This window comes from Mustela erminea, chromosome 14 (genome assembly GCF_009829155.1).
Source record: "Mustela erminea isolate mMusErm1 chromosome 14, mMusErm1.Pri, whole genome shotgun sequence".
Classification (NCBI taxonomy): domain Eukaryota; kingdom Metazoa; phylum Chordata; class Mammalia; order Carnivora; family Mustelidae; genus Mustela; species Mustela erminea.
The window spans coordinates 36503634-36521598 of NC_045627.1; the positions used below are offsets into that span (position 1 = coordinate 36503634).

Genomic DNA, 17965 nt, shown 5'->3' on the forward strand with positions numbered 1-17965 from the left:
CCACAGGCAAATGAGAATTCCTGTCTAGCGGATTCATCCCGTCCCTGCCGGAGGGGGCTAGGTGGCCAACCCCAGACAACTACGATGGCTATGTCCCCGGAGGCTGCTGCCATGGCCCAGCCTGGCGGACAGCCGCATCTCCACTGGGTGCTTGGAGCCCCCCCCCCCGCAGATTACAGCAGCACGTCCATAGGGGGCCCGTGAGGGGAGCAGTGAGCGTACATTTTCCCCTTTCACCAACGACCTGACACCATGCAGCGGTTTCGAGGGCACTCAGAAAAACTAGCTGTGCATTCTAGAACACCAGCTATGTCAGTGCTGAGCTGGTCATGGTTTTAAAGCCCGGCTCGACTGGAGGCAGGGGACATGGATTCCTATGTCCCTATGACTTGGGCTGAGCCTACTGCACCTGTCCCAGCCAGCGTGGCTCCCGTAGAGGAGGACCCGCATGCCCCGTCCCAGGCTGCCCCTCTGCCTCGGCTCAAAGGAGGTGGTCCGCGGCCCTGCGGGCACACAGGGAGACCCCATGAGACAGAACCCAAAAGGCCTGGTGCCAAAATAAGAAGGCACCGTGCTGCCCCCGGCCCCGGGGCTGAGGGCCAAGTTATCCCATGGGTCCTGGGAACCAAAGTGACATCAGCTCTTCTTTCCCTCCAACACAGAAACTGCTTCCCCAAACAGATGGCCGCCCAGGTGACCCTCAAAGCCATCTCAGCCCACTTTGACGACTCGAGCTCGTCCTCGCTGAAGAATGTCTACTTCCTGCTCTTTGACAGCGAGAGCATCGGCATCTACGTGCAGGAGATGGCCAAGCTCGATGCCAAGTAGCCGCCCCCCGCCCAGCCATGGTGGCCCACGGGAATCGGAGGAGGATCCAAGTCACAGGAGAGGGGTTTCTTTTTTAAGAGGAGAGAGGAAGGGTGACGGCAGGGGAGCGGAGGGCAGCAGGTCACGGGGGCTGCCAGAGCAGGGCCTGCCCACGGAACGAGCCCTCTGCCTTTTCTATTCTCGTTTCAAAGAGCCTCCATCTGTAATCAACCAGGTCTCCACGAGGGGTTTCTTTCCATGTGTTTCCTTCCTGTTGTTTTAGAACTTTTTTAAAAGACAGACTTCGTTTTAGATTTATAGCATTGACTTTTACACACACACACAAAAAAAAATCCTTTCAAAATTCTTAAAACCTCGTTTCTCCTTTTTGCAAGGGAAGAGGGCATAAAAGTGACTTGGGCTTTGTCAGCTGTCTGTGTTCGGGGGCAGAGAGAAGAACATGAGAAAGGCGTCTTACTGGTGCTTTCCTTTTCTGTTTTTAGTGCCCCCCCCCATGACATCTGTATTTACTCCTAAAAAGATTTTGCTTCAGGCTTTTGTTTTGTTTTATTTTGTTTTTAAAGAAAAAGAAAATGAAAGGAAAAAAAAAAAAAAAGAAGAAGATCCAGTGTCTTTCTTACAACATAATCTTTTATTGCAACATTTTCCTCAGTTTAGAAAACTGTGTCCCCGTGGGTAGGCACTTGTAAAATGTTATAAATAGAACAAGGCCTGTCACGCACAGGCTGAGACGCCCACCCTGCCAGGCCCCAGGGCAGACAGCACGGACTGGTCTGGGCAAGAGGAGCCTGGTTGGCTTTCTGTGGACAGAAAGTTAGTCCTAGGTGAAGCCTCCGGTGGGCAGCCATCCTACGGGAGAGAGGCACAGGTCTCACGTAGGCCTAGAGAACAAATGGAACTGACCTGGGCCACAGCCCAGGCAGGAAGGACTGAGAACCCCCATAGGCTGTGTCCTCAGGACTCTGGCCAAGGACCCAGAAGCCACCATCAAAAATGAGCAGGGCCTGCATTTATGCAGATGAAATCAGCAACCACTTCCACTCTGGGGATTTAACTTCTGTCTTCCAGAAGAGACTCCCTCTAATTGAAGTCCTCTCCCAGATACAGGAGTCATTTATGTACCTTAACACAGCCAGTGGCAGGCAGGACCCCCACAAGTGTCACTGGGGTTAGCCAAGAAACCAGAAGCACAGAACCCCAGAGGTTCCCACAGGGTCCCCTGCCCCAGCATCAGCAGGAATTTTGTCCCCTACAGAATCCACTGAGACAGTAGCCTAGAAGCGCACACGGGTTCACCTGCAAGTCTCACTCTGCTCCCTGAATGTGAGCCCAACGGCAGCCCACCCAAGGGTCCTGTTAGCTCAGCTGCTTCTCCTTAACATCTCTAGCAGCTGGCCGGCCAGGCTTCCATCTCAACCCACTAGCTTTGTTAAGAACTCACTCTCTGTTAGGACGGGCTAAACGGGAGGGCAGTTTATCTAATTTTTTCTTCTTAAATGTAACCTAAGGTGTGTAATCAGAATTTAGAAAAGGAAATATAGAAAGTTTTGTGAAAATGAAAGACCATAGGGACTAATAGTTTGAAATTAGGCTCCTCTTAACAACCTGGGTATTGCAGAATGCACGGGCTTCCCCACCCAGGATGCGACGAGAGAGGCTTGGGGTGCAGGCTATGTCTACCCCAGCTCCCCTTCCATAGCTGGTGTCACCATGTAGGCTCCTCTTCGCCCTAACAGACAGGATGCCAGCCGCCAGGAGACCCTGCTCTCTCCTGCTCTGAGAGCCCTGAGTCCCAACACATGTGCCCATGTACATACACGCAAAGAGCCTGGGGAAGAGAAAGCCAGCTATACCCCTCACCAGGACCAAGTGAACCCCTCCGCTAGCACAAAGGCAAGCAGACCTCTCCAAACCCAGAAAGAATCCTCTAGAAGGCGTCTTTTTTCCAATGGCTCACTTGCTCCCTTTCCCAGTTTTTGCTTTCTGTAAGTTGTGTCTGATCAGTACAACCCCAGCATCTCACTCCAGGAAAAGGGCATCTACCCTTCGGCATTCGTCAAGTGGATAGCACTTGGCAAACAATCTGTCCCCCATCCCCCACCCCCAACCCCAGCAGTACCTTGTCTCCCGCCCTGCTCCAGCTCAAGGTGGAGACTGCCGCATGGTCTTCCAGCTGGAGGAGACGAACAGGTCCCGGCTCTTGGCCAGCCGAACCATGAGTCGCCCCACGTAGAAGCCACTGATCTGGCCCACACCATCGTTTCTCCCCATGGCCAGAAGGAACGTCAGTGCCCCTGTGGGGCAGACACGGGTGGGTAAACCAGACCCCCGCTCACCATCCGTGGGCCTGCCGTTCCTGGGGCCTCCCATCTGAGGACTGGGAACTGTAAGACATTTAGGAAGATGGGCGAGTCTCTGAGGTACATGCAGCTTCCTTACCTGGCTTGTAGGCCTTCAGGGGCCTCTGTTTCATGGAGTTGACAATGTTGGCCACAGCCACGCTGGCATGGAGGCCGGCGTGATAGGCCATCTTGGGCTCCTTCACATCGGCACAGTCACCAATGGCGTAGACGCGGCTGCAGCCTTCCACCTGGAGATGCTCGTTCACTCGCAGAGCGCCGTTGCTGGCCAGGTGACTCTCTGCCGGTCAAAGGTAACCCGGAAACCCTGTTATGCGGCCACTAGAACACCAAGAAGAGGGCCCTCTGGTGCCGGCTAAGCCCCCCTCCAAAGGCACATCCTCGATTTAGTTCTGCCTCAAGGCCCATCTCAGAACTCTTCTTGCAAAGTCAAGGTTACTATTCCAGGAGGGAAACTGATCAGAAAGACAGCACTTGCCGTTTTATACAACCTGTGTGACTATAAATTACCATGACCGACAATGACTCACAATGACAACGTGGCAGCTCAGCCAAGTCTTGAATTTCCCCTTGAACATGGACCAGACTTTTTAAGTAAATGCAGGACTCTAGTAAATGATAAACTTTTCTTTTTAAGAGACCTAAAAGAATTACTTTTGAAAATATGACATTAAGACAAATGGGTGTAAAATGCTGGGACCTCCGTCCATTACAGGCCCTCGATCCCACCCCTACACATGGCCTGGACCAGTTTCCTTCTGCTGGGACTGACCAGTTCTTTCCCGCAGGACCCAAACAGGACCTCCCTGTCCAGGAAGGGTGCTACGAAGTAATTGGGAGCAGCCTGGGGACACGGCAATCCTGGGGCCCGAGGAAGAGTCACAGAGCCTCCAGCTCACACCCGAAGGCCGGGACTCCACCTCCCCCAGCCTCCAGTTAGCTGGGGAGTTCACTACTGAGCCTGAGGCCGCAGCATTTCCTCTACTCCCCAGAATGTCATTCCACGTTTGGATCAGGGTTTGGAGAGAATAGCACACCTGTGAATAAATGGGCAAAGGCCTGACCCAGGAATTGCCTCCCCTCCATGTTCACAGAAAATGAACGGTGGATCTTTCCTTCCCCCTGAAACCTGTTCCCCGCTCTCACCACGAGGGGGCGGGCTCCGACTTTGAAAGATGGTCATTTTCGCCACCTTGGCCTAAGTCACGGCCATAGTGGAGGAAGGCACCGGGAGAGGGGACCCAAGCCTGAATTTAAAGTTTGATGTCACCATTCAGAAGAGACCTGAGCTGCTGGGGTGGAGGGGAAGGGAGGCAGGGCGACACTGATGCCCGGGGGAGAGGCCTGCAGGGCCTGCCATGGCCGGACAGTGGGGCCGTGGCCCAGGCAGTGGGCCTCGGCTTCTGCTTACCGAACGCACTGTGGTAGGCTGAGCTGTTGATCTTAATACCGTTGCAGACGATCACCAAGTTGGTGGCCACCTCTGTGCCTTTGTCCGTGCGCACCTGGATGCACTCCCGATACTCATTCAGAGGCAAATCCTCCAGGTTGCTCACACGCTCACCTGTCAAGTGGGATCCGTGAACGGGAGGCCGGCAAGGGGTGGGCACGGCATCAAGGCTGGGGCCCACCTAAGAGATCCTTCGGCTCCCGCCTTCCTGCAAGCCCCTCTCCCAGTCCACCCTACTGCCCCCAAGAAGCACAAGGTGGACATCCGGCCACCCCGGAGGATCCAAAGGCAGGAAAGTTCCCAAAAGCAGTGTGGGAAAGTGAGACTGAATTTCCCAAGAAGTTCTGGGAAAAGCTGTTGGAGGAAGACCTCAAGCATGCCTCCCGGAAAGTCAGCCAACCACGCCATCCTCACCAGGCAAGGAGGCGCTCCAGGTGCACCACCGACTAAGGTGTGAACAAGAAAGTCCAGAAGAGGGACCAAGAGGTGGCTCAGCCGGTTAGGCCGCTGCCTTCGACTCAGGTCATGATCCCAGAATCCTGGGATCAAGTCCCGCATCGGGTTCCTTCCTCAGCAGGGAGCCTGCTTCTCCCTCTGCCTCTGCCTGCCTCTCTGTCTGCCTGTGCGCTCCCACTCTCTCTCTCCTTCTCTCTCTCTCTCTCTCTCTCTCTCTCAAAAATAAATAAATAAATACAATCTTAAAAAAAAGGAAGAAAAGTCCAGAAACTCACCTACACTCTACGCTGCCTCAGAGAAAAGGTGGACACACTAGTGGGCAGCCCAGCGCAAGGAGACCAGGAGCTGGGAGGGGTCTGCCCAGAGCAGAAATGTCACCCCTCCCTGCAGAACGCACAGAGGCTTGAACCCCATGAAGTGCGCCAGTCACCGTGCCAGGGTCAGGGCCCCAGTCTCTAAACAAGCTGTGTGGTGCTCTCCCTTCCTCCTGGTCTCGACAAAGCTCACACTCCTCGCCACCTTCTGAATATAAACCAAAGAAAACACATCCAAAAAAAAAAAAAAAAAAAAAAACAATTGTACCAAAGAGATACTATAATTCAGGTCAAATCCTGGAGAAGCCAGGCCGGGGCTACGCCTGTGGCCCAGGAGTCCCGTGAGCACCAGGGCCTCTGCCCAGTCCACGGGCAGACACAGCCCACAGCAGGCCAGCAAGGCTCAAATGCCCGACCCCAGGACCCAAGGGGCCGTGGAGCTGGGGTGGTGGGCGGGGGAGGGGATGAGCAGGAGGGGGCCTCGCACGTACTCAGCAGCAGCTGAACGCCTTTCTGCAGCAGGATCTCCTTCGCTTCCTGCCGCACGCAGGGCAGGAGCTCCTTGTCAGCAAGGGCCACCTGGGCGTGGATGAGAGTGACCTGGACAGGCGACCACGGGGCGGAGAAGGAGCGGCTGAGTCTCAGGCTCGCAGGAAGAGGCTTACCAACGTCCACGCCAGCCTGTCTCCTTCCCCACCTCCACACCCGCAGAGAAGTCAACTGCCCAAAGCCGGAACCAGGGAAGGCGGCTGGGCCGGAGCCCACATCTAGTCTGAGACTCTTCCAGAAGGCGCCAGGGCTCCAATCCCCACCCCCACCCACCCCAGGGCCACAGGGAAATTATTTACAGCCTACGTGTAAGCCATGGACACCCTGGCTGTCGGGCAGGCCGGCATTTACACTACAGCCAGGCACGACGCCCACCCTTCCAGACGCGGCTACTCGCTGCGGGCCAGCCTGGAGAGGCAGGGGCAGCCTGGGACGGTGCTCGAAGCTCGGGCTTTAAAACCAGAAGCCGGGGCGCCTGGGTGGTTCAGTGGGTTAAGCCTCTGCCTTCAGCTCAGGTCATGGTCCCAGAGTCCTGGGATCCAGCCACACATCGGGCTCTCTGCTCAGCAGGGAGCCCGCTTCCCCTCCTCTCTCTGCCTGCCTCTCTGCCTACTTAAGATCTCTGTCAAATAAATAAATAAATGATCTTTAAGAAAAATAAATAAATGAATGAAAATAAAACCGGATGGCCTGAGTGGAAGCCTCGTCTCAGACGCTCACTCGGACGCCTCCCGAAGAGTCCGTCAAACAGGGATCCAGGCCCACCCTCGGGAAATTGTGACGATGGACTGAGAAACCGTGGGATAAGCACGTAACTCAGTACCCACTGAGTCCTGAATAAAGGGCGGGTACTGTTACTTGTATCCGCTCCCTGACGAGTGACGACTACTTCAGCCTCGTCTTTACCCCATAAATCAAAATTAAAACCCTTTCACATCAATCACTCATAATAAGGTCCAATAATTTGTCAGAGAACAGCTATATAATTCAATTAGCCCATATGGATCTTTTCAAAGCCAACCTGCCTTTCCCTCGGGAGGAAGCAGCAGCCACGTGGCTCTGAGAAGCCGGGCTGGCGTCAGCTGATTAAGCTCTTGCCTCAAGGACCTTTTAATGACCGCTCCTCACTGGGCCCTGGGCTGAGCCTCTACATCCTGCGGGTCTTTCTCTCCAGGGTTCCAAGCAGGTCCTCCTGCCCACCCCCCAATCATTCTAAAGGGCACTCCTGCCAGGGGTGCTGGCCACTCCTTCCCCAGCACGGGCAGTGAGGGGACAGCATGGCAGAGACCCCCGTGCAGCTATTCAGGGCAAAGGCTTTCGTCCCTTGAAGACCAGCTGCTGCTTGCCCCAGACAAAACGCCGCCCTCAGGTGTCTCTGAGCAGGCCAGCTGCCACCAAAGACAGGGAATCAAAGTCTACATTTATGTCTCAAGAGGCTGAACACAGCAGGGGACACGAGAGCTCACACTCTGCTAGGCTCACTGGCCCTGGCTAGACTGGCTCACAGGCCCTCTCCCTGAAGGAGGACATGCCCTGGCTCCCTAGGACGCACTGCCAGCAGAACAGGACATCAGGGGACACCCCACTGCAGAGAGCGGGGCCCAGAGTCGTGGAGCGCTATGGCCTAGGCCCCGAGCCAGTCCCCCCTGCTCCTTTCACGCCATGCAGAGAGCCCAAAGGCAAGGCCGCGTGCCCACCTCTTTCTCGGGGAATTCAGTTTTAACCTCGGCTGCCATTTCCACTCCAGCAGAGCCGCCTCCCACCACCACCACTGACTGGGAGCGTTGGACCTGGAGGGGAAGGAAGCAGGAAACACGCCCTCAGACTCAGCCTGCCCAGGGGCTCGGCCAGGCTGGGGGCTCCCCGACCAAAGAAGAGTCCAAATTTGGGGTCCAACCATGCTTCCTCGGAGCCAGGTCGTGCGGGTGTCTCCCCGCACGTCCTCGCATGGTTCGTGCTTGGCCCCACGAGGTAGGCAGCACCCCCACCCACCATCCAGAGGACCTCGACCCAGGTCTGTCTGAGCTCACAGCCGGGACCCTAACCTCCACACCCACATCTGTTTAAGATGGGCCAAGAGAGGCTCCCCAGGCATCAAAGAAGCGTGGCGGGGAGGGCAGGACCCAGTCACAGTCACACAGTCCCACTCGCCTTGGGATCCTTCTGTGGGGCTCTATCCCTTGTCATTCAGCCAGGCCAGACCCTGCCCACCCCTCAGGGAAAACCGCCTGAGGTCACGGACCCACAGCTGCTCCGTAAAATACAAAGCCTTGTGCAAACGGGACCCCAGGGGAGACATGGCAGGGATACACCAGCCACTTCATGAGGTCGGGGGTACTCCTATCCAGACTTCGGTGAGGGACAAAGGTCTCTGCCAGGGAGTCTGGGATCTTCCCACTAACTCTCTATCTTCATAGCTGCACCCGGGGGCTCTTTGCTACCGCCCCATGCATCCCCACAGTGGTTCCCCTCCCCCAGGGCCCCGCCTGACCCTCACGGCCCCACCTGGCCCCACAGGTAGCTCACCTGCTTCACCATGTCCTCGTAGGCCTGGATAGCAGCCTCCCGGCTGGAAACCTTGTTAAACTTGCCTGGAAAGAGCCCGGTGCTGCCAGTGGCCAGGATAAGATGTGAGAAGGGCAGGGCCTGGGGCGGGGGGCGGGAGGGTGGGTAGAGAAAGGAGGTGAGGGCAGGCCTGGGCTTCTGCCCATGGTTGGGCCCACCAAGCAAGGAGTACCGGGCGGGAGAGGCCTGGGCACACTGCGGCCGCCCTCCTCTGAAAGGAGTGAAACCATCACACTGAGCAGGCCAAGGAGAAGCACTAGAACCCGGCCAGTACCGAAGGGAACAGCTGCGCGTCCTGCCGGGAATAAATTCAAGGAAGACTGATTCGCACAAAGTCACCAAGGACAGAAATTGTGCCCCTAGGGCCAGGCTGGAGGTGGCCCTTCCCAACATATGGCAGCTGCCCCATGGTCTCCGTCACTGCAGGGCCACACCAGGCTCCGGGCTCTTCCCAGGGCTGGGGAATGCAGGGATGAATGAGAGCCTCCCAATCTGGAGGATGTGGTATCATGTGTCCACCTGCCCTTTGATCCTACACAGCCAGGACGGCCCCACAGGCCAGCTAAGCCAGAACCTGGTCTGGGACACCAGCTTTCAGTGTAGACTCTGGGTTGAAACTGCCTGGGTTCATAACCTGGCCAAGTGTCTTACCAGCTGTGGGATCTTGGGTCACTTACCCTCTCCATAAAGAGAAGCTACACCACCTCCCCACGGAGTCAAGGTGGGCACAAAATGAGACCACATAAGGCTTAAGACAGTGCCAGGCATATAGGAATGGCTCGGGGAAAGTCTGTTGGGGCCAGGCCTTCACTTATAAGGAAACTGCTACCGGCCGGCACCATGTAGGGGTCATCGAGGGCTCTGCAGCTTTGAGACTACCTGGGTCCCCTCCCAGCGGCAGCTGAGGAGCCATGGGGACCCCCTGAAGCTAGCAGAGGGTCGGGTCGGCCCCCACTGTGCTCACCTCACCGTCCTCGAGCAGCACTGTCTGATTCTGCAGGTCTATCTCCACCACCAGCCCCTGCCGAAAGTTCTCCTTGAAGGTCACAGAGTAGGAGATGAATGTCTTTTTGGCAAACCCTGGGGAATGGGCACAGAGGAGGTCAGAGAGTGAAACTGGGCTGCCCGCGGGAAGCCAGAAGCACTCACAACCTTTCCTGAGGGGTGTCCTTGGCCAAAGAGCTGAGCCACTGGTATTCGGGGAACCCCCGCTTCCACCCCCCCACCGCCGGCAACAGCCACCTGGGCCTCACCGGGTCCTCGGGGAAGCTGCAGCTCCTACTTCTACAGCCTTGATATGGTAGCTGCTTAAGGCCAGGGACCTCAAGAATCTCCAGAATTTCTCTAAAGGTGGAATTTAGGCCTTGCCCTAAGTGGCAAAAACCACCCCCAAACCCACGTGGTGACAAGACCACTCTGACAAAGAAAGCCCCAGAAGAGAGTCCATTACCACTTTCCACGGAGGCCCGGAGGGCTGCCACGTTGTGGTGGAAGGAGTCCTTCATGTCCACCAGCACGAAGGGGATGTTCAGAGTCTGCAGCTGGCTGGCAGCAGCCATCCCACCAAAGCCCCCACCCACGATCACCACACGCACGGCTCCCACGTCCACGGACACCTGGGAACCCATCTCGAACCAGGCACTGCTGGGATAGGAGGAGAGACCACATCAGAGTCAGGACGCTCAAAGGCTGGGGCGGGGGAGGCACAGCAAGAAGGCCTCAAATGCCAAGACTTGATCTTTTAATTTATTCCTTATTTTTATTTTTGGTGAACTCTACACCCAACTTGGGGCTTGAACCCACAACCCCAAGGTCAGGAGTCACCTGCTCTACTGACCCAGCCAGCCAGGTGCCCCACGACTTGAACTTTTTAAATTATATAACTGTCTATTAACAAAATTCCAATTTTGTAACATGTGGGTTAAATTCCAAAGGAACAGGTGTACCCTAATTCCGTCCCATTCCCCAACCACGAGTCCCCTTCTCAGCGGCATCCGCAATCACCGAGTATCCACGAATCCCTCCAGAGATGCTCTGCGCACCTACAATATTCCTTTTTGCACACATAAAACAAATCATTGTGTATTTGTTTTGCCCTTATAAAGGCAGGACTTGCAGACTTTGTGGGGCCAGGTGGGTGAGGCCAATGAGGGCAGACGCAGAATAACAAGAGGGAACTGGCAGGCACAGTAAGGAAACGGACCACACTCCTCTAAGTGCCGCACTGCGCAGACGCCAGACTCTGCCCTGCTCACAGGCCACCACGTTGTGCCCCAAGTCGAAGGAGATCAATTAGCAGGTTATGCCCATCAACCCACAAAACAGGATGTGGTACGTGGAGGTCAGGACAGGAGGATGGGGAAAAGGGGCCTGCAGTGGGCAGGTCACTCCTCTGAGCATTCCTGGGACAGCGGGTGTGCACCAAGACGGCTGGCTGAGCCGCATTCCCCAGGAGAGGAGACAGGAGGCGATGTCTGCGGTAAGAAAGAGGGTAGGGGACGCACTGACCGTGGAGGCTCCAGTCAGAAGGCGTGGGGTTCAGGGTCCTGCCAGAAGCCCATGACAGGGGAGCAGTCCCCCGGAGGGCATCTGCAGAGGGCAGAAGCCAGATCTGCAGGCCAAGGGTGCCCTAGGCTCACACTCACACAGGGGCTGGGGCAGCCTGACCAGTTCCTGGCAAACTGAGAACCAACTGGTTGAACCCCTAAGGAGCGAAAATTCAAGGACCATTGCCTGGCACTGAGTTGGACACTGAAGGACATCTGAGGCAGAGGATAACATTGGGCTGGGTCACTAGACACTGAACCGCCAAGCCCAAAGGAACGGGATAGCAGTTTGCCGGGGCTCTCCTAGCCAGCCTGGGGCGCTGCCCAGGGGGCTCAGCCTCCTGAGGCCCTGGGTCATCCAGGCAGAGTGTTCCAGACTCTGCCTCCAGGGAGGGCAAAGGGGCCGGCTTGGGGCTGCAGCGAGGAGCTCTGTCCCCGGCCCAGCTTAGCCCCAGAGAAGGGCAGTCGTGGTACAGGCCTCAGGGCTCGCTAGGGTGGGAGCCCAGCTGTCTGAGGGGCTGAGATGCTGAGAGCATCCTGTGGGGAGGGGACAGCTCAAGGGCAACCGGCCATCAAACCTCCTCCCAGCCTGTGCCAGGCTCCACGGAGAGGCAGGGATTGCTGTCTGCTGGAGAGCAATGCTAAGGAAAGAAACAAAGTCTTCCCTGCACAGAAAGCAGCAAGAGGAGGCGGACTGAGTGGCTCAGTCGGTGAAGTGTCTGCCTTTGGCTCAGATCATGATCCTGGGGTCCTGAGATGGAGCCCTACACTGGGCTCCCTGCTCAGCCTGGGAGCCTGCTTCTCCCTCTGCCTCTGCCTGTTGCTCCCCACGCTTGTGAGCGCGTGCTCTCTCTCTCTGTCAAATAAATAAATAAAATCTTAAAAAGAAGAAGCAGCAGAAAGCAGCAAGAGAAGCCAACAGCTGCTGTGGGCTTCAGGGAGGGGAAGTTCAAGGCTGTGTGGGTGGGATGTGGAGGGGGAAGGCAAGGAAATAAGAAATTGAACTTAAACATTTTCTTAAATTGTTTTACAGATTTCATTTATTCATCTGACAGAGACAGACATATAACAAGTAGGCAGAGAAGCAGGCAGAGACGGGGGAAAGCAGACTCCCCACAGGCATAGAGCCCAGCGTGGGGCTTGATCCCAGGATCCCCAGATCATGACCTGAGCCGAAGGCAGAAGCTTAACCCACTGAGCCACCCAGGCGCCCCAAAATTTCTCTTTTTTTTTTTTTAAGATTTTATTTATTTATTTGACAGAGAACAAGAGAGAGGAAGAAAACAACAGAGAGAAAAGAGAGGGAGAGAGCAGAGAGGGAGAGGGATAAGCAGACCCCTTGCTGAGCAGGGAGACCACCTTGGGGCTCGATCCCAGGACTCCGGGATTATGACCCAAGCCAAAGGCAGACACTTAACCGACTGAGCCACCCAGGCGCCCCAGAAATTGAATTCAACCTTGAAGGTCAACCTTGAAGGACAGACAGCAAACTGCCTGAAGGCTCAATGCGGAAGCATGTTCCAGGTCATCTGGGATCCTCTCAGGCAGCACTGAAGGGAAAGGGGAAGGCCACTACTCTGTTTTGCATCATCTGTATGGCCTGGGACAAAATCCCTCCCCTCTCTGGGCCATTTACCCCCTGTAATGGGAGGGGATGCCCTGAGATAGCCTTGCACACCTAAGTTTCCAGGACATGGTGACCCCCGCAAGATGGCCCCCACATGAAATCTGTAAAACAATTTACAGATCTTCCCACACTTAGAGATGCAGCTTATGGACCTCCAGGTACTGCTCTCATTGGTATTCAAATGCCCACTGCTTCCTATCTCCCCTGGGGGAGAGAGAACCTGGGCATGGGGGAGGGGGATTTGGCACAGGAAATTAGAAGAGATTTAACTCTGTTTCTCCTTGGCCAAATTGTCCCCAATGCACTGAGGCATTGTACATTCCACCCATTTTACAGATGAGAAAACTGAGTCCTCAGCAGCGCCATGACCAAGACAAGTCTCCAGCAGGCAGTGCCATTTTCACTGCTCCAGGCCTTCAAAAAGGTCATCCAGATCTGGTCGCCTGAGTGTTCATCAGGCTGAATCTGCCAACTGGGCCAGAATGAAAATATTTCTTGGGGTGGGGACCCAAGAGAGCCCAGGGACCCAGCCAGAGGTCAGGAGAGGATCCCAGGACCTTTCCAGAGCCTGTGAATGTGGAGGGCTAAGGAAGAGCTGCATCACCAGCCCCCTCCAACACAGCCCCCTCCGTGCCAGCCTGCTCTTGGGGCCAGCAGCCTGAAAGGAGGTTGGGGAGAACCCAGAGAACTCGGTTTCCAAGTTGTCTGGACATGGGCACTAGAGACGACACACAGTGCGCTGGGGAGATGGGGTCCAGCATGGGTCAGGTCACACCAGACCACCCAGGACAGCTCAAAGGGGAGCCTTGTAAAACAGTGGGGCCAGGGGCCTTCACCACCGAAGGCAAAGCTTAGCCCACAAAGTCCAGGGACAAGAAGGGAGGGGGTAGAAGTTCAGGGAACAAAGTGGGGAGGCCAGGAGGGCAGGTGACAGGTCCCACCAGACACATGTTATGTTGCCAGGGCCATTCTCGAGCCTACGTCCAGGCTATGAGCACCCAGGGAGGAAAGCCCAAGGACCCCAGCCTAGGCCTGATGGACAGTGGGTTGGCCAAAGGACTTGAACCCCTGCTCCCTCAGCCCCCAAGGGTCATCAGCTGACTTCCCCAAAGGGCTAACCTTGGCCTAGATAACCCCTCCATGAAAGCAGACTGCTTCTCCAGACTCCCAGTGGAGCGCCTGGGGCCCGAGGGCAGAGCCAGGCCCCTGAGGGGCTGCCATAGCTAGGCCAGGGGAGGGGAAAGGCTTTTACACACTAGGCTGCCTGAGGCCTCTCCTGGAATCTGTCCCTCTCCCCTACTGGCCTCTGGCACCCCCACTTGGAAGATGGGGGCTGGAAGCTCTCCAGCCCATTCCGTCCTTCCTCCTCAGCAGCCTCTCCTGCCCAAGGCTCTAGGACACACCAACGTTCCATTGGCTCTTCCAGTGCCAAGTCATGCCTGGCCCTGAGGACAGTTAGACTCTGCGAGGCCACAGCTACTCTGGGGACACCGAATCCGTGGGCTTAAGCCACAGACCTGCGTTCCAGCTACACACCCTAAAGGCGGTCAAAAAGCACGTGGACTATGGATAACGTTGAGTCCTACGCTCCAAGCGAACAGTAGCGCCATTCGAATAGCCTCGGTCAGCGGGGGATGCCACTCGAGGGAGCCAATCGAACCTCCATACGTGGCAGACGACTCTATTATACACCCCCACGACGGAATATCCTGGAGCTGTCCGTTTTCAGAACGGGTTATTTTTTTACATGAAAATTTTGTCCATGACAACGCCACACCCATAGAACGTACGAGGCCAACCGTGAACCCCGATGTAAACTACAGTCTTCGGGTGACTCCGTCCTCGGAGGTTCATCAATGGTAACAACTGTGCCACCCTGATGAGTGAGGCTGCCCGCGGGAGAAGCTGGGGCTGTGCGGGGGCAGGGGGCACCTGGGAAATCGCGGGGCCCTCCCCTCTGCTTTGCTGTGAACCTAAAACCACTCTAAAAGCATCAAGTCTCAGCGGGGGGAAAAGGTGTCTACGAAAAAGTCTAGTAACAGCATGTAAGCCTCATCCCACTAGGGGCACCTGGGTGACTCAGTCGGTTAAGCGTCTGCCTTCGCCTCAGGTCATGATCCCGGAGTCCCAGGATCAAGCCCCACATCGAACTCCTGCTTAGTGGGGAATTGGCTTTTCCCTCTCCCTCTGCTTCTCCCACTGTTCATGCTCTCTCCCTCAAATAAAGAAAATCTCAAAAAAAAAAAAAAAAAAAGCCTAACCCGCTGTGCACAGAAACATGGTAACTGCGTCGGCTAGCATTCATTGTGTTTTTATCTGTGCCTCTGTACCCAGCAGCTGTGGATTTCTGTCCCCATCTTAGAAACCAGTTTAATAATTTGTCCAAGTTCAACCCTCAACACACGGACTAGAACTGAGTTCCAAACCAAAATGCTAATAGAGGTCACTAGGTGATATTTTTACTTTCCTCTTTGAGCCTTTTTCTTTTTCTTTTTTTTTTTTTTTTTTTTTTTTTTTGTATTGCTCGAAAATTTTTAACTGAATATGTCATTTTGGTAAAAATAATAAAGGTTTAAAAACAGGGCAGGCCTCCTACCATCTATTTTTATAAATTGAGACACTCCTATATTCCACTAGTTTAAAGTACACAGTCCAGCAATTTTTAGTACATTCATGAAGTTGTGCAACCATCACCACAATCTAATCCCAGAACATGTTCCTCACTCCCCCAAAAAAACTCTTACCCATTAGCAGTAACTCCCCATGCCCTTCTCCCTCCAGCCGCCGGCAAGCACTCATCTTTCTGTCTCTATAGATTCACCTGCTCCCCACCTTTTGTGTCTGGCTTCCTTCCCTTAGCATAACGTTTCCAAGAGTCATCCGAACTACAGCATATTATGAGGATTCTTTCCTTCTTGTTGCTAACATTCCATCATAGGGAGATACCATGTTTTGTTTCGTTTCGCTTTTTAAGATTTATTTATTTATCTGGCAGAGAGAGACACAGCAAGAGAGGAAACACAAGCAGGGGGAGTGGGAGAGGGAGAAGCAGGCTTCCTGTTGAGCAGGGACCCTGATGCGGGGCTTGATCCCAGGACCCTGGGACAGTGACCTGAGCTGAAAGCAGACACTTAAGGACTGAGCCACGCAGGAGCCCCCACATTTTGTTTCTCCATCGGTCAGCTGAGGGACATGGGGTTGTCCCCACCTTTTGTCTGCTATGAACAGTGCTGCTTGTCAACATTTGTGTCCAAGATTTTGTGCGGACATTCGTTTCCAGTTCTCTTGAGTATATACACCCAGGTGTGGGATTGCTTGGTTGTTTGGTAGAGTTTGCTAACTCTAGATTTAACTCTTTCAGGAACTGCCAGACCCACCATCAGGTTTTGAACCAAACATCAAGCCGAGGGGGAGAGTGACCCTAGAGAATCAACTACATCAGTCTAGACTCGGGAATGTTAGCATAAAGTCCCATCCAAGAAGAGAAAAAACCCTAACTGTCCACAACTCCTATGGAATTTTACCTTTACCAACCCCTCCAATACACATACACACACAATCTGGTTTACGCTTGTATTTTCTCGGTAAATCCTCTTTTCTCTGCCAAGAACACCAGCCTGACTCCAGGAGGATTCTTCTCCAATCATGCAAACAAGAGCCTGCTAGGAACCTACTGAGAAGCGAGGAAGTTACATTTATGCCAAAGCTGCTCAGAGGTCCTGCCTCAGAAGACACGAGAACCATGCAGGCTCTGACCAAAGCGAGGACATGACCCCAGCATTGCTTCGCAGTGGTTACAAATAAAACACAGTTTTCTGAGTCATCCCCATTACCCCAAGGGTAGATTTCAGCCATGTTTCCAAGTGGCCATCTGGAATGAGGGGGCCGCTGGAGTGTGGCTCACCCTGAGTGTCCCCTCTCAGGCGGCCACCCTCACAGTCAGGGAAGAAGGGGGCAGGCTGAGAGTTGGCGTTTTATGGCCAGCCCCCCAGGGGATGCACACTGAATATAACCCAAAAGAGAGGGACTTCTGAAAGAAGGTAAAGTCTGAAGGGGGAGCTGTCCTGTCAGGCCCCAGGAGAGGGCAGCTCTGGGCAGACAGGCTCATTCAGGTGGCACATACATATTCATAGGGAAAACCAAGGCCAGGAAACTTGGACATCCTCCTGGGGGCAAGTCACTTTGTGGTCCCTCAACATCAGACCCACAGTCTGCTCCCCGCATGTGTCTAAACCCAGGCTTCCTCATTTCAGGGCTGAAGACCTGGCTGGAGCCCAGCTCCACCCAGTAACCCCTCCGTAGCTCTGAACGAGACCAGGTCCAGGTCTCCTCCCCGAAGCCCTCCAGATGCTGGCTTCGGCCCAGCGCTCCTTGGAGGCTCCTCTGTAGGCAAAGGGTGAGGACAAGGGGGTCTGAGAGCTTGGGGTGCTAGTGTAGTCACGCACACTTACACACACTGACCTGAGCAGGCCTCCCTGATATTTTACATATTTACCTGTTTCACCTGCTGGCCTTTAAACACAAGGTACAGCTAGCTGCCACACCTGAAAGGCCCATCCCAACCTGACCCTCTGCCCTGCCCAGGACCCTCTGCGGGATCCTCAGCTCCCCAGGGCCTCTCCCGTCCCACCCTGACAGAAGGGCTCTCCCTGGAGGGGAAAGGCGGGTGTGTTTACTGGGTGGGATGGGGAGGAAAGCGCCCCACATCACCCACTAGTAGCAGCTCCGGGTGAATTTCAGGCCTCCTGGCCTTCCCAGCCCCACCAGAGTTAGTTCAGGACCAATGGCCTTTGTCCCCGCAGAACCTGGGCTGCACCGGGAAAGAAGCGGACCTCCTAGCGCACGCCAGAGTCGGTCGGCACTCGGGTAAGCCCAGGTATTGCCCCCCTAGAGACGGAGGATTTCCTCCTGCCTGATAACACTGCTTTCCACCCAGGGGTGACTCTCGACCGGGGGAGCGTGAGGGACGGGCCGCCCGTCTTCCCCGGGAAGACTTCGCGGAAGTTTCGAGGGGCGTTCGTTTGTTTCGAGGGGCGGATGTTTCGAGGGGTCGAGTTTGCCCTACCCTCCCCGGGACTAAACCTCCCAATTATCGTGTGCTGGGGGAACTGGGGTGAGGCGGGCTTGGGCCCGGTTACCCCGCACGATCGCCCTCCCCACCAGGGCCCCAAAGCCGCGCGGCACCGACCTCCAACGCCGTCCGCTGCGTCTTCCTGGCCCCGCAAGCCCCCTCGAGGAGTGTGTGGGGCGGAGCGGGCTCGGACACTCGG

General features: G+C 55.3%; 2 protein-coding genes across 5 annotated transcripts in view; one reads left to right on the forward strand and one right to left on the reverse strand.

Moving 5' to 3' along the window:
• Window positions 1–1391, forward strand: part of LOC116573066 (core histone macro-H2A.2) — a 41441-nt gene extending 40050 nt beyond the window's left edge. Inside the window, exon 9 of the mRNA XM_032312702.1 lies at window positions 663–1391. Coding sequence (XP_032168593.1) covers window positions 663–828 — 166 coding nt within the window. The 3' untranslated portion in view covers window positions 829–1391. The remainder of the gene's footprint in view (window positions 1–662) is intronic.
• Window positions 1392–1438: 47 nt separating this feature from the next.
• AIFM2 (apoptosis inducing factor mitochondria associated 2) lies at window positions 1439–17965 on the reverse strand. Of its 4 annotated transcripts, none has more exons than XM_032312699.1 (10): window positions 17884–17965; window positions 9973–10163; window positions 9487–9602; window positions 8484–8603; window positions 7655–7747; window positions 5900–6008; window positions 4600–4752; window positions 3268–3468; window positions 2948–3122; window positions 1439–1677 (listed from the first exon to the last, which is right to left on the reverse strand). In XM_032312699.1, exons 2-9 carry the CDS (start codon window positions 10148–10150, stop codon window positions 2971–2973), a joined length of 1122 nt encoding a protein of 373 aa, XP_032168590.1. In that variant the 5' UTR covers window positions 10151–10163; window positions 17884–17965; the 3' UTR covers window positions 1439–1677; window positions 2948–2970. The 4 variants fall into 4 exon arrangements, with proteins under 4 accessions (XP_032168590.1, XP_032168589.1, XP_032168592.1 ...); XM_032312698.1 differs by having other exon boundaries at window positions 9973–10166; XM_032312701.1 differs by having other exon boundaries at window positions 1439–1709; window positions 9973–10166.